This window comes from Scyliorhinus torazame, chromosome 4 (genome assembly GCF_047496885.1).
Source record: "Scyliorhinus torazame isolate Kashiwa2021f chromosome 4, sScyTor2.1, whole genome shotgun sequence".
Lineage (NCBI taxonomy): Eukaryota > Metazoa > Chordata > Chondrichthyes > Carcharhiniformes > Scyliorhinidae > Scyliorhinus > Scyliorhinus torazame.
In genome coordinates, this window is record NC_092710.1 from 211,699,645 (window position 1) to 211,715,932 (window position 16,288).

Consider the following 16,288-nt stretch of genomic DNA (forward strand, 5'->3'; position numbering starts at 1 on the left):
GACGGGTCGTATGGGTGTCCCCCCAAAGACACCCCCCCTTTCCCCTCTGGCCCCAGCTGACCCATCAACAGTATGGGCATGCTCCAGCTCAACCAGTGCCATCTTTTTGGCTGGGATGAGTGTGTGTTGGGAGCGTACTGTGTATGTGTGGCTGCAGCTTGACAGCCTCCTGAGTATCAATCACGGACCCGGTGAATCCTACACTGTTTTTCATTGAAATCGATTGTGTTCCACGTGGCAACGTGGAATCAGTCCAGGTGCGGCGCTAGTTTTTCTGTCATAAAAGTCCAAGGATTCTGCGTTGGCATCCACACTTTGTTTCAGAAACAGAGAATCCCAACCCATGTCTCTGTCATCTAAACTCCACGAAAATGGAGGTCCATTCTATTTAGTCTCTCCTCATTGGTGCCGAGCAGTGTGGAGATTCATTATTTAATTTCATGATATACCAGGGCATGTTTGTTATCTTAATGTGGAGGCACTGTAGAAAGGATTGCAGGCCTAAGCAGACTGATTAGTAAAGTTAACATCAACCAGCTTGCAAAGTAGACAAGGCAGTATCTTGGAGGACTAAAGTATATTCAGTGACCCGTAACATAATGAATTTCTGATTCCGTGAAGTCTCCAACTGCTGCTACCAGCACTGCGAGGGCTGTAGCTACGGGGTCAACAACACCATCCATCTTGGTTGCTGTAAGGAACTGGAGGAGAGAGACCAGCAGTCAGTTATGGCTTCGACCCCGAGACCCTCATATCTCGCTTCGGTGGTGCTGTGTGCATTCAGAAGACGGCTGCCATTGAAAATATTGTCTTGGTTGAATATCTCAGCCCTGCGGTGCAGGTTATGAGAGCCCATTATGAAGAATTGTGGGGTAACTTTGGGAGAGCGGTGGAGGCGCATGGGAGAGTTTTTGCACTCGAAAGAACACTTTCCCTGATGAGGGCCCGCCTTTGTGTCATTGAGATTCTACTGCATGGTGTGTAATCTTATCATGATGGGTCCGAGAGGTAGGGGCCAGGCAAGGTATGTTTGTGGTCCCCGACAAGAGGTGGGAGATGAGTTCGAAAATTGGCTGCCAGATTTTGGTGATCTTGATTTAGAGGCTTGTTGCATCAAATTTGATGGAGCATAATGAATTTGATTTTCGAGGCCAGGGGTTGGTTGGGTCGGTTGGTGGGTTGCTAGTCATATATCGTCTTATTCTTGATGCGGGTCGTGAGGGGTTGGAGGTGGCTGAGCGTGTCGAATCGTTCCCTCCAACCGGGGTCTAGGCTGTAGGCCACTTTGGCGTCGGAGAGACGGCATGGTAGAAGTGAATGATGCTTCGTGCTCCGATCGTTGGAATCCTTGAGAGATCCTGGAGTGCTCGCTGATCCTGGTTTATCCTTTATCTTCTCATGCAATATGGATGGTGTCATTATCCTGCATTCCTTCTATAATCCTGGATGCTACTCCCTTGTGATAATGTTGTGCTTTTTCCTGCAAGTTATAAGCATCAGGTTGGGTATTGTCGATTATCCTGCCCTAGCAAAATCATATTGAGTATATCATGTGAAGTGTGATCTGTGCACAGATGTACTCCTTTTTTGTAAACCTTGTGGTTGCGGTAGGGGAGTATTATGTTTTTATCGCCCCCTATCTTTGTTTATAAGAAGGATGAGTGGAGCTGGAGTGGGGTGAAAGGTGGATGGTTGGGGTTGGTAGGGTTAGTTCAGTACTCATTGAGACTGAGGACACCCCCCCAGTTAGAGCTAATCTGCATTGGTTCAAAAATATATATATATTATTAAATGTTATTGTATTTGAATTTAAGAATCTGTGCCTTTATCCTACAATTGCCTGGGCAGATTTTGTATCCTGGAGAGGACTGGGTTCCTTCTGACTCCTGAAGTTGAGCCTTCTTTCGATTGGGTCTCTCTCTGTGGTCCTCTTTTGAGCTATTAGAACAAGAAGATTAAATAATGGCACATGCTGAGATGAGAATGGCTAATTATGGTTATGTTGTTGAAGAGCGGGATTGCTCTCGGTATCCTTTGTGATGGTGGTCATTCTGGGTCAGTTTGGATGTCTCCCAGGCTGTGGATCGGAATCATAGAATTTACAGTGCAGAAGGAGGCCATTCGGCCCATCGAGTCTGCACCAGCTCTTGGAAAGATCACCCTACTTAAGCCCACCCCTCCACCTTATCCCATAACCCAGCAACCCCACTTAACCTAAGGGCAATTTAGCATGGCCAATCAACCTAACCTGCACATCTTTGGACTCTGGGAGGAAATCGGCACCTGGAGGATACCCATGCAGACAAGGGGGAGAACATGCAGACTCCGTACAGACAGTGACCTAAGCCGGGAATCGAACCTGGGACCCTGGAGTTGTGAAGCAACTGTGATAACCACTGTGCTACCCAATCTACTTTCTCTCTGTCGGGTGCTGTTTCTCATCCGGTTTATTGGTTTGGGGGAGGTTCCCCTGGTTCACTGGGGAGAATGGAATTAACCCTCCTCCCCAGGGTGCCCAATTGTTAGGAGTCTTGATGATTCTGCTTCTTGAGTTTGGGTGCCTCCCACACCTGCCCCCACCCCATCGCCGGCTGGGGCTGGAGTGATTATCCTCTCCTTCTAGGTAGTTAGTAGGGATAGTGTATTGTCTCGGATGGAGTGGGAGAGGTATGGGTTCAGCTGAGGTGCAGGTTTTGTGGTGTGCTGGGGGCCCTGGAGTATATAATTTCCTGTGTTGGGATGTATTGGGCAAGGCCAGGTCCAGCGCTTTGGTCTCCGGGTGCTTGGGGTGTCACTTTTTGAGAGTACTTGTTGGGCGTAGGCACTTAGGCTTTGCCTCTTTGGTGCACCTGGGACAGGGGTCGAGCCAACTTCTATGCTGTTGTTCCCCTGGAAGATGGGTCACCGTTTTGGTTAATTGAGGACCTGTTCTCTTCACCATCGGTGGTTGTTTGGTGTGCATCAGGGAAATACAGAGCTTGGGTTATGTCCTGATCCTTTGTTATCCAGTCGATTTGTTTTGATAGTTCTATCTTTCCCTTCCTTTTTGCTCTTCCTCCTCACTTGGGAGGCTCTGAGGTTTTGAGTCAGAAGGTTCTGGTGTTAAGACCCCTCCAGCACATAAACACAACAATCTAGGCTGACATTCCAATGTAGTATTTGAAGGAGAGCTGAAGTACCAGGGGTGCTACCTTTTAGATGAGACATTGGGATGGATTTTACAGCCCCCTGTTGGTGTCTTGAAGGAGAGGCTTGCAAAATGCAGTTTGTGGCCCCTCCTGACATGGCTCCCATTTTACACTGGGTGGGGAAGGTCTCAAGCAGTCCATCTACACTTGGCACTACTGAGGTCCTTAAGTGGCTAATTAATAGCCAGTGCCTCATCTTACCACCATTGGTATTTTATCGACTGCACAGGGAAGCCCACGCCAGGTGGAGAGCATTTGAGTCCTTTACTCCCCAGCCTGGTGTTGGGAAAGAGGGAAGGACCTCTTTTAGTGGGTCCTTTGAGATCAACTCCTCAAGCATACTCTACTTGAACTCTCTCCCGTTGGCCTCAAAAAACCACCCTCACCCTCACCCTCTCAACCTCCTCGCCGGAGTCTGTCAGCCAGGTCCCACCAATACTCACCTGGATGTTCAATCGCTGTAACCTCCTCTGGTTCAGGGACTGCCTGTAGCTCCAGTACTGGCCAGCACTCGAACCTGGTGCTGCTGGGACGCCAGGCCAGCAGCTCTCTAAGGCTGGATTTACTCCCCAGATAGGGACAGGCAACTGACACTACTTTCAGCGTAAAATGGTTCTGGGGCAGCCGGCTTTTGGTGGGCGGGCTTCCTACACTCATTTTGGACACGGTGAAAACCAAGCCCGTTAAACCAGCCCAATCTGTTCTTTGGACACAAAGATCCCATGACACTATTTCGGAAGGAGCTGGGGAGGTTTCCCTAGTGTCCTGATGAGGTAGATTCCCTCAATCAGTATCACGCAGAGAAAAACAGCTGTTGGTGGGAGGGAGGTGCTGTGTACAAATTGGCTGCCATAGTGACTACACCTCAAAAATACTTCATTGGCTGTAAAGCACTTTGGGACATCATGCGCTTGTGAAAGGCACTAAATAGATGCCACCTTTTCGTCTAAAATATAATGGGTATCTGCTGTTTGACAGCATAACCATCCATCACAAACTGGTTGGTTAAAAAACACAAGGTCAGTGACATAAATACATTACCATCATCTGGAAGTTGGGACGCACAGGCGACTCAATATAACCCTATACTTAACAGGCTGTGCTGCTTTGCCACAGTTTCCACTTGTAAACATCCGGTTGTGCACAGTTTGTGCGTCATGCACAGCCAGTAAAGACAAAAACACACGGACAGACACACAGATCACACCAAACTGAGATTGCAGGTGTTCTTTGACAACCATGATCGCACCGAATGTCACTCAGAATAGAACATAGACCAATTTTATGTAATTGTGAATTATATCATCAACAACATGCGCTCGATCGGAAGGAGCCTTCTCGGTAAAGCCGCCAAAGTCCTTGGAGCTGCTGTTTGCCTCGGATTCTGGTGGATTTGCCCGTGAAGGGTGTTTGGATTTTCAATGCGTCCTGCGCCGAGGTGGGGCTGTGTTGTGTCTGTGACCCGCGCATGGACGCTCTGGACTGGAGGCGGGCGTGAATCAGTGTTGTTGTTATTATCACCACACACTCCTGTGTTCATTATCACCCCGTCCGAAAGTGGTCCCAGTCCAGCCGGGAGGGCCAGGCCTCAGCCCCAGACCTCCGCTGGGGGGTTTCAAGTAGCTGAAGTCACATGTTGGGAAGGGAGCGGCTTTTTGGAGACAGGTCAATCTTGTTCTTGACGAGTCTTTTCCCTTTCTCTGAAGGAAGGGGCCGTACTGAGGTTTCAGGAGCGCGTCAGCTTTCCTCATCCCGCTCAGCTCTGGAGCAACACGCTGAGCAAACCCAGAGAAGGGGCAAATCTCAGGGTGACTTCGAGGAGGAAAGGCAGGTGAGACAGAGAACCACATTTTGCTTTTTTATTTAAAACAGCGACGCTGGCTCACAGATGACCTGATGTTGCCGTTTCTCCTTTTAGAATTTAAACTAAACTGGGTGGATTTTTATTTTTGTATAAGATGATGCCCTCAGAAGGGTACTTGTTTACTTGGAGTTCCTGTTACTCGGTGACTGCAGCTATCCGGTGCAAGAGCTTCAACGATTTTCAAGAATATCCAGAATTTACAGCTTTCTTTTGCTGCTTTATGAAGAAGTGGCCCTCAATTTCGCAGTGGCGTTTTTTTTTACACTACCCAACAACAAGCAACCATTAGATCCAAAGCAATAAATGTTTGAAGTTTGTAACAGCTCTGGGACTTTCTCCACGATGAAAATAAAGCCAGCCTCGCATCACCGGTTATATTTAGGAACCTGTACGTTTGGCGTTACATCTATAGTTTTGTGGGCTGTCACTTTGGGAATAGGATTGGGGAGGTGTCAGTTGGAGTTTAACGACAAACTTGCATTTATATTGTGCCTTCGATGTGTTTAATAGCCCCCCCCCCCCCCCCCCAGGCGCTAAACGTCAACGGTGTTGTTGAACAATCCGTGCTAAAGTAGGTTTAGCAATCTGCAGTGTGCCCGTCGTGTGCTTTGCACACACACACAGGTCTTGGCAATGCATTCGGGCTAATTTGACCTTGGTTAGCGGGCGTACCGAAATGAAACCGATGCCACTGACCCAGATAGCAGTTCAGGAGAGGCCAGGCTGCACGGAGCCAGGGCTGGTTTTAGATGAAGTGGCTCGCCACTCCTTTTCTGGACAAATGACGCAAGGTTAAGAAAGAAAAGTGTTTTCTCTGCTCGCAGAATGCCGGAGATGCGGGCTGTCTTTGGACATCATGCATGGAGTGCGGGGTTGGGCCGGGTCCCGGGAGAAGGGCAGAGGCAGAGAGAGGAGTCGGAGTCCTCCCAGAAACATGTCAACCGAAGAGCCGGGACAAGGGCTCGCCAGCAAAACCCAGCCCGATAAAAACGAGCTCCAGTATCAGTTCTTCCGGCTCAAGAGGAAACTTGACGAAGTGAAGAAACGCCACAGACAAGACAAAGACATCTGGGTGAAAGAAAAGGAGATGTTACTGAGGGAAGTCGCCGAGATCCAAGTAAATAAAGTGCATAAAGGTTCACTCATCCGGTCGGTATAGCTGTGAGGGAAAAGTGAGGGTTAAAGTCGTTTCGGGAACATGTTCATTGTTGACTTCAGAAAGGTTCCCAACATCGACATTATCGGCAGGTCCAGATGGTGTGAGATGAAATACTTTGTCCTTTTTACGATAGATTTCTTGGGACGGATATAGCTTGCAGCTTGTTCATGTTGAGCTCCAAATTTACAGTAAAATGAGTTCATAACTTTCTCTTTGAAAGAGACAGTTTAGTACATTCTACCTTTTTAAAAAAATAGCATATATGGTACTAACGTTCATGAACATCAAAAGTTGATGCTAGAAGTTAAATAATCAAACGTTTCTCTCATTCATAGGTTCAAGTTCTCTTTCTAACAATATTTAACTGTTCTATATTCTTGGTTCTTTTCATTAAACACTCCCAAATGCCGTGATAAATGTTTAAAATTGATGAAATGTGAACATTGACACTGATTTTTTTTAAAAAAAACTAACTTATTAATTGTAAACATCAAATAAATGTCAAGTGGACATTTTATAGTTTTCTTGGAATGGTGCCTTTTGAGAAGACATTTTGTTAAGTGTGAATGATATTTGTCATGTTCCATTTACTATGCAATGTGACAGCAGTAATTATACTTCCATGGTTGTTCAAAGTACTGTGAAAAGAGTAAAAAAAGAACTTGCATTCAGAACCTTCCAAAATGTTTCACAGCCAATGAAGTACTTTGAAATGTAGTCACTGTTGTACTGTGGGAAAACACAGCATCCAATTTATACACACAGCAAGTTCGCACAAAACAGCAATGAAATAAACAACCTGATCTCTTTGCAGCTGCCTTTTCCTCTTCACAGTTTACATTTTCACCCAACTTTGTTTTGTCGGCAGACATAGATACTCTCTGTCTCTTGGTCGAAGTCATTCATGTAGATTGTAAATAGCTGAGGCCTGAGCCCTGATCCTTGCAGCACTCCACTGGTCACAGACTGTCAACTTGAACATGTACTATTTATGCCGGCTCTTTGCTTTCTGTCTTTGAACCAATCTTTCATCCATCCATGCTCATTTATGTCCCAACTCCATGAGCCCTTGGCTTGCTGATTAACCTGGTGTGTGAAACCCTATCAAATTTATTTTGGAAATTCAGCTATACTACATCTACTGGTTCCCCTTTATCAACCCTACTAGTCACATCCTCAAAAAAACTCTAATCAGTTGTACAGCCATTAATTTTCTTTTGTAAAGCTATGTTGACTTTGGCCATACTATGAATTTCTAAGTGTATTGTTAAGACTTCCTTAGTAATAGATTTCATAGAATTTACAGCGCAGAAGGAGGCCATTCGGCCCATCGAGTCTGCACCAACTCTTGGAACGAGCCCCCTGCTTAAGCCAACACCTCCCAATCCCCGTAAACAAGTAACCCCACCTTAATTAAGGGCAATTTAAGAACAAAGAAAATTACAGCACAGGAACAGGCCCTTCGGCCCTCCCAGCCTGCGCCGATCCAGATCCTTTATCTAAACCTGTCACTTATTTTCCAAGGATCTACTTCTCTCTGTTCCCCGCCCATTCATATCTGTCTAGTGTGGCCAATCCACCTAACCTGCACATCTTTGGACTGTGGGAGGAAACCGGAGCACCCGGAGGAAACCCACGCAGACACGGGGAGAATGTTTTGCTGATGTTAGTTGAGAGATAAATGTTTATCCATGACAACAGGCCTACACTTCCTTGGTTTATTTTAAACAGTGCCATGGGATTAAAACTGTGCAAATGTTTATTAAACATAACACCCCTTGTTTTGATTAACAATTTGATGCCAATTCAGTCTTTTCATAATGTGATTGAACATAAGTTTTTTGGCAAATTAAATTAGCTCAGGGAATCAACAAATTTATTCTAGTTTTATTCCCAACCCTCCTAAATTACTGACTGATAGAGGGATGAAGTTCCACCAGTCTTTGCAGTACTCTGGTATCCCACATAAATAGAAGATTTCTTTGGTGATATTTGTGAAGACAGAATCGGGAGACATCTTGCTGTCCTAATAATGCCATGAGATCATAACATCCATCAGTTCAGGCAGACAGAATCTTGGTTTAATGACTCATCCTATTTAGTATCTTCTCAGTTTTTCACTGCAGTGCCAGCCTGCATTACAACCTTAAACTCTGTTCTGGAACTCAAAAGCATAATCTTTTGGCACAGAGTTGAGAGTTCTACCATCTGACACAGCTGGCACATGATGAAACATTTTTCATTTTTAAGTACATATCTAAAGACTTTTATCTTTTATCCCAGGCTGGTGAAAATAGAAGAATTTTACTTGATCTTCGATCTATCTTGGAAAGTGTTCAGGTTAAAGTTAAAAAGGAGGAAGATCAAAGGGCAGAACTGCAGCATCAGTATTCCAGTGACAAATATGTTTGGGAACTAGAGAGAGCAGAGCTGAAATGTCGAATTGGACAGGTAAGCTTTTACTTGGAAACATTTCTACATGATTGTAGGATGTACAGAAGAAAAAGGAAGCAGTGAATTACTGGATAATGTTCAACAATTTATGTGAGGAAATCTTTTATTATCTGGTAGAGCATTACACAACAATTTGATAGATTATTTATACTGCACAATGTGGTGTTACAAATTTAAATGAATGATTAATTGACAATATGAAATGTTGCTGACATGCAAGACATTTTACAATCCGAATTAGTGATGCTCAGCCTCCACCTGGAGCTGGAGGAAAACCAGTCTGGGAGAAATCATTGGAGACTTATTTTGCAGAAACCAACCCCAAGCCTAGCACAGAAACCCACCCATTAATCGTGAACCATAACAAACATAGCCAGGATGACCACTGAAGCAGGGCCTCTCAACCCCACGCACCCCCTCTCCCCAAGCTCCCCAAACCTAACTAATCCTTATAAACAAAGACAAACAAGTTGTGGCATCTCCCTGACCCACATTGCACATTGGTTGTTCCAATTTAAGTGATTTAAGCAGCAAGGTTTTATTATCACACACTTGCCCGAGGGTTTAAAATGTGTGTCTCACACACAATACCACACATAAAGATTAGCTACAGAGGAAGAAAAAAACAATTACCATCTGGAATTATTTCAATCTCCTTCATAGCAGGCTTGTAGTTTCTTTTAGATGAATTGATTTTTTTAAATAAATTTGAAGTACCCAATTCATTATTATTATTTCAATTAAGGGGCAATTTAGTGTGGCCAATCCACCTACCCTGCACATCTTCCCATGCAGACACGGGGAGAATGTGCAAACTCCACATGGACAGTGACCTGGGTCCTTGGCGTCGTGAGACAGCAGTGCTAACCACTGCACCACCATGCCGCCTTTTCGATGAATTGATGCTTTATCTGGAGTAGAGGTCTTTAAAAGCAAAGGATTATCAGTTAACGGTGAGGCGTATTGTTGTTGGCCTGACAGGAAATTGGCTCTCTGGTAATCCTGAAGTTGGAACAGGTTAGGCGAGAGCCCTCACCCCCCCACTTTCATGGTATAGCCGTTTTTTATCTCGGCGGTGCAGTTGTCTCACAGCTGGTTTGATGGCTTTCAGATAGTGTTTCTGACTATCTGCCCCAGAACAGCTTTGGCTGTTATTTTTAAAAGCAGGTAACAAAGAACAAAGTCTGCATCGAACATGATGCCTGTCTACTCTAAAACCTTCTGCACTTCTGAGGTCCGTATCTCTCAATTCTCATCCCATTCATGTATTTGTCAAGATGCCTCCTAAACGTCGCTATCGTAGCTGCTTCCACCATCTTACCCGGCAGAGAGTTGCAGGCTCTCACCACCCTCTATGTAAAAATAGTTGCCTCAAACAAAGAAACATGACTGCATCACCCATGTGGCTGGCTACAAGTCCAAAGTCCTATTTTAGGCCGGTAAACATCCTGAGGTGTGGCTTCTTATATCCTGAGATTTCAGATAGTCATGATCTTTATGGTGAGAGTGAAGAGCCATTACAGGAAACTGAAAGGTCGATGAGATCCATTTCATGTTCGTCTAACATCCATTGAGCTTCAGTGTCTCTATTATCCTGATAAAGCAGAAAGACTGTCCTGTTCCTGCCTTTGGCGAGCCAGGCCCCTTGCTTGACATCATCTTTTTCTCTTCTCCTGCCTATAAACGAGAAGAATGATAGCGATATCACCAGGACGTGGTGACATAGTGGTATTGTCACTGGATTAGAAAACCAGAGACCTAGAATAATGCCCAGGGTCAAATGCAGATGATGAAATTTGAATTCAATAAAAACCTGGAGTTAAAAGTCCAATGGTGACCATGAAACCATTATCGATTGTTGTTTAAAAACCCATCTGGTTCACTAATGTCCTTTTACGGAAGGAAATCTGCCTTCCTTAACTGGTCTGGCCAACATGTGACTCCAGACCCCGAGCAATGTAATAGACTCTTAACTGGCCTCTGAAGGACAATTGGGGTTGGGCAATAAATGCTGGCGCAGCTTGCGGTGCCTAAGTCCCATGAACGAATAAGAAATAGATCCAGGTTCTATACAGTATCAAAGAGATAGACTTGACGGTTAGTGTTTGTCTGCGAAGGACCACTCTTTGCCCATTCATTACCTGAAGCTGCCTCTCAAAGCCCACATTGATGCCCCGTCCTCACTTTGCATTCTGTTCAGCAAAACCCCACACCACTCTCAGCCTGCACCACATAACCAAGTGGCCACAGCTTTGGCCATTCTACTGCATCCTGAACTTTCATCTCAGAGATGGACATTATCCAAAGCTTCACTCCAAGGCTTTGTGCTATGGAGAGGTACTTGTCAAAACGTACCTCAGCACACAGGCACGAATTAGGAGCGCTCTCATTGAGTAGCGTGCCATTGCCAACTCTCTTAAGGTTATATAAATGCTTGCTCAGTCAGGCAGTGGTACAGGCACACCATGGCAGTCATCGATTTTGGAAGTCAATGCACCAAGGGTTAAATGCTCAGCAGTAATCAATGGCAGTCACATATATGTGGTGCTTGAGTGGGCATAATTGTGTGACTACTTTGACTCTATGCATGTCAACTGAGTTGTAGCTGAATGGTCTCAGCTGCAAGGAGTTATTGATGACTGACCAGGTTTTCAATTAGCCTTGGCAATAATCCACCTCCAGAAACAACAAACCCCCTGCGCCCCTCCCAAATGTGAGTGGCATTGCCAATCCGCAATGACGCCCTACCCCTGCACCACATTGCACAGGCTTCTTGTCCCTCTGTGAGGCCCTTCTAAGAAGCCCATGCCCTAGGCTTTCCTTTCCCCTGAGAGGCCCATGGTCCAGCAGCTGAAGACATCCTTAGGAATGGTACTTTTCACATTTGAAAGTCAACCCTTTTGTCTTGTCCGAGTCAACTCCTGGTCTCCTCCCCAGAGTTAAACCCCAGTACCCTGAAGTCAAACCCCTGGTACCCTTCCAGTCTTACCACAGTCATTCTTCCAGCCTTACCCCTGCCTCCCTTTCAGTCTTATTCTGATGCCTTTTTGAGTCTTACCGAGTCTCCCATTGAGTCAAGTCTGGTATCCCTGAGTCAAACCTCGGTACCCCCAAGTAAAACCCCGGTACTCCCGAATCAAACCCCAGTACCCCCGAATCTAACCCTGGTGTCCCCCAAGTCAAGCCTGGTCTCCTCCGAGTCAGTAGAGCGCACTCTACTATTTCATTAGAGAAAGTAAATTGTGATCATTTAAACTGCATATTAACACTTTACTACCCATGTCTCCTAAATACCCTTTAAATTGCAACATTTCCCCCAGCAATCCTGGACAGCTGTTTTCAATAGTGCGGTTCACAATCACATTATCAACAACATTGACCAGCTGCAAAATGGAACAGAGGTCTTGTATTTCCCTTTCTCATATTAAGCAAAAACATTCCATCTGCTTCAAACCGGAATTCTCAATGCCCTCGCTTGGCCTAAGCAGAAATTTGTATAGGGCCAAAATGTAATGGTAGACAGACTTTTTGGCCTAATTTTGCAGTCCAGTACTTCTTGTTTGTACTCAAAAAGCTTCAGGTAAAATATGGCAGACACTAAAAGCAGTTCCCTAACCATAATTACTGCAGGATGGTCACTTTCTGTAGTTAAGGATATATTTGGGAAAATAATTCTCATACGTTATTTTGTAGACTTTCTACAGCAAGCTATTGATAAAGATGAATTCTTATAATCCTTGTTCTGAGCAGATTTGAATATGCGCTTGTTCTTTTGTCTCTTCTATACATTTATCTCAGAATTGTGTTCCATTAATATGATGGCTCAATCCTTAAAACATTTTCATAAAATTTCTATTTGCATGGACACATTCTTGAATGGATTCCTGACTCTGTTAAAACAACAACAAAAATTGATACAAATGCATTAAGAATCACCAGCATAATTGTGAAGGTCAGTGGTTCCCAAGCTTTTTAAAGTCTTTGCAACATTCTTCAAATTCCTTGAGCTCTACTGTTAAATCTAATTTCCATTGCTGGCAGTCGACTCATATAACCAGATATAACTGGATTAAAAACTACACCATTAGGCATGATAAATGGATTTTAAAGAATGGATGCTGGCAGCCAGTTCAGGCATGTTAAACTTTCAACATGTTAAAAAAAAAACCATTATTATATGCATCATTAAAAAGGAAACCGGTTGTTTAATTATTCATGTGTACTATGAGATGAGGCTATCTACATTTTAATTGTTTTGGAAATATGGACCATTTTCTGGTTTGGTTTTATGTTCATTCTCTTAACAAACATGTTGAAAACCTGAACACTATTTATTTTTAAAAAATACAAATTCATGGGTATGAAATATGCACAAATACCTTATTTCTTGCATCCAAATAGCTGGAACTAAAGGCAAGTAAACAGTGTGTTGAAAAAACACCCCAAGAAGCAAGCGAAACATTTGGAAAAGAAAGGGAAGAACAGAAGCAGTTATTGGCAAACATTCACTCAGCGGCCATGGATCTGAGGAAACAGCTGGAGATCAGTGAGAGAAACTGGGGCAGGGAGAAGATGGAGTTACTTGAACAATTTGATAATGAAAGAAAGGAATGGGAAAGTCAACTGAAGGACATGCAGAGGAAGATTGAACAGGTGCTGTATTTAGCATATGTAAAAAGCATGCAGAAAAGATTTTGGAAAGACGTTACAATGTTCTTGCAAATAGGATAGTATGAAGAGAGTCTTTTATGTTGTTGCTTCTCAAATCCATTTACATGTGACCTGATAACATTATATTGTTATCATCACAGATTGATTTGTCATAAATTCTACTTTAATGCAATAAGGAAAAAATTGATAAAATCATATATTTCTTCAGATCATAAGATCATGAGAAGCAAGAGGAGGAGTAAGCCATTTGGCCTATCAAGCCTGTTCCTGATCAATAAGATTGTGACTGATCAGATTGTGGCTGTGGTAACACCAGGTATTGCGTACCAGAGAGAAATGACCATTGGCTAGACCACGGGGTCTACCATTGGGCAATGTACATAGCCCCGCCCTGAGAGGCGGGGTATAAGAACCAATGCCATCCCAGCAGCCTTCACTTCTGTAACTTCACTGTTGGGTACAGTTCTACCTGATTAAAGCTGAATCAATATGATGCCACGTGGACTCAAGTGTATTGATTGCGTATCAATTTAATCAGATAAGTACTTTGAAGGATGGATCTCCGCATCAAGCCAGCGTGCCTTCAGCTCAGCCCTCACGCAGAAAACTCTGCCGCGATTTATAAGCATTGGCTGGCATGCTTCCAGAGCTACGTCGATACGGCTGCCGACACCCCCACGGAAAGGCAGAAAATACACCACCTACGCTTGCGGGTCAGCCCGGCGATCTACCCCCTGAACGAAGGGGCGGCGAACTATGATAAAGCCATGGAACTGCTGGAAGGACACTACATTCGTCCACTTACAGGTCTACGCCCGTCACCTGCTGGCAACGAGACGGCAGAGCCCAGATGAGACGCTAGAAGATTTCTACAGGGCACTGATCGTGCTTGGCCAAAACTGCGGCTGCCCAGCGGTGACGGCGAATGAGCACTCCGAACTTTTAATTTGAGACGCTTTTGTGGCAGGTATAATCTCCCCCGACATTCGCCGAAGGCTGCTCGAAATGGACACGCTGGGCCTCACCGAGGCCCGGGCCCTGGCAGGGTCCATGGACGTGGCGTACAAAAACGCACTTGCGTACGCCCCTGCACGCACCGCACCCCCCTGGGCTGCGTGGCACCCCGCCGCGGCAGGCCCCCAGACTTACCCGCTTAACCCCCAGACTTACCCGCTGCCTGCGCGGCAAGGCGCCGCGAGGCAAGGCGCCCCGCTACCGCCGCCAGTCAACGCTGCTTCTTCTGCGGCCAGGTGAATCACCCGCACGCGCGCTGCCCGGCCCGCACCGTCACCTGCAAAGGGTGCGGCAAGAAAGGCCACTATGCCGCAGTCTGCCTCGCTCGTGCGGTGAACGCGGTATCCAATGACTACCCTCAGCCGTTCCTCCAGCCGCCCGCTGTGCAACCACAGCCGTTCTTCCAAGTCCCAGGCCCACCGCCGCACTCCCTTTTCCCAGCCCCGCCGGCCCAACGCGCACCGCAGCCTTTGCCCCGCCAGGCAGCGTCGCAGTCGCAGCCATTCTTTCCCCCCCCCCCCCCCCCGGCAACCATGCTGGAGGACTGCGCGCATCCATTTTGTCCCTCGCCGGTCCAATCGTCGGGATCTCCGTCCCCGAACTCCATGGGCGATCCCTGGCCGGCGCCATCTTGGATGGGGCCTCAAGCCCCCAGCACGGCTGGCTACGCGCTGCCGGACCAAAACCCCTTGCTGCAGCTGGCCTCCGCCATGCTGGAGCAGCGTGCGCCGCCAGTTTGCTCCTCCCCGCCGCCATTTTGTTCCTCCCCCGCTGCCATCTTCGGAGTCCCCGGACTCCATGTGCGATCCATGGACGGCGCCATCTTGGATGGGGCCTCAAGCCCCAACACGGCTGACTATGCGCTGCCCGATCTTCACTCCTTGCTGCAGCTGGCCTCCATTACCCTGGACCAGAGTCGGCCCCGAACGCTAGCAAAGGCCACCACGACGATCGGCATCGACGGCCACATGACGTCATGCCTCATCGACTCCGGGAGCTCGGAGAGCTTCGTCCACCCCGACACGGAAGTCCTCCTCGGGGACCTCGCTCCCAACCTGGCTAGCAACACCCGGAACCGTCCTGCTGTGGAAACATGCGAGGGCGCACAAGTCGGACCCGCTGGTCGAAAGGGTCCACCTGCTGCATGCCAACCCCCAGTACGCCTACGTAGCGTTCCCCGACGGACGCCAAGATACGGTCTCCCTCCGGGACCTGGCGCCCGCCGGAGCCCCACACGTGCCCGAGCCACTGCCCCCCGCCCCCGCCCCCCCCCCCCCCCCCCCCCACCGTACCTGACCGGAGGGTCAGTACTGCCGCCAGAACCCCGACCCAGAGCCGAGCAGGCACCGACGCCCCCTACAGGCATCCCTTCCTTCTACCTTACAGCGTTGCCTAGGGGTGACGAAACTGCCTGGGAGGAAGACACCACGTTCCCGGAGTCACTACCGCCGGGGCCCTCACCAGGATCGCCGCCGAAACTTAGACGCTCCAGTAGGACGACCAGCCGCCCGATCGTCTGATTGCAGCACCATGAAGAGAATTAACAACGCAAGAACTTTCTCCGCAACCCTCGATAGCACGGTACCTGCAATACCTGGTCCTACCATGAAAAGGCGACAGTAATACTGGCCATCTTTTAACAGGGGATGAATGTGGTAATACCAGGTATTGCGGTACCAGAGAGAGGGATGACCATTGGCTAGACCACGGGGTCTACCATTGGGCAATGTACATAGCCCTGCCCTGAGAGGCGGGGTATAAGAATTAATGCTGTCCCAGCAGCCTTCACTTCTGTAACTTCGCTGCTGGGTACAGTTCTATCTGATTAAAGCTGAATCGATATGACTCCACGTGGACTCAAGCGTATTGATTGCGTATCAGTGGCCTAACCCAGCCTTGAATATTTGATTAACCCAGCCACCACTGCTATCTGAGGAA

At 46.8% G+C, this 16,288-nt stretch overlaps 1 protein-coding gene across 7 annotated transcripts in view; it reads left to right on the plus strand.

Moving 5' to 3' along the window:
• mtcl3a (MTCL family member 3a) overlaps positions 1-16,288 on the plus strand; it is an 87,141-nt gene that overhangs the window by 43,406 nt on the left and 27,447 nt on the right. Inside the window, exons 2-4 of one of the 7 annotated variants that reach the window (XM_072499233.1) lie at positions 4,895-5,019; positions 8,495-8,662; positions 13,067-13,318. In XM_072499233.1, the coding sequence (XP_072355334.1) occupies positions 4,895-5,019; positions 8,495-8,662; positions 13,067-13,318 (545 nt within the window). Of the gene's footprint in view, positions 1-4,894; positions 5,020-5,687; positions 6,170-8,494; positions 8,663-13,066; positions 13,319-16,288 lie in introns of those variants that run through there. The other 6 variants (XR_011940719.1, XM_072499231.1, XM_072499232.1 and 3 more) reach the window with 6 other exon arrangements.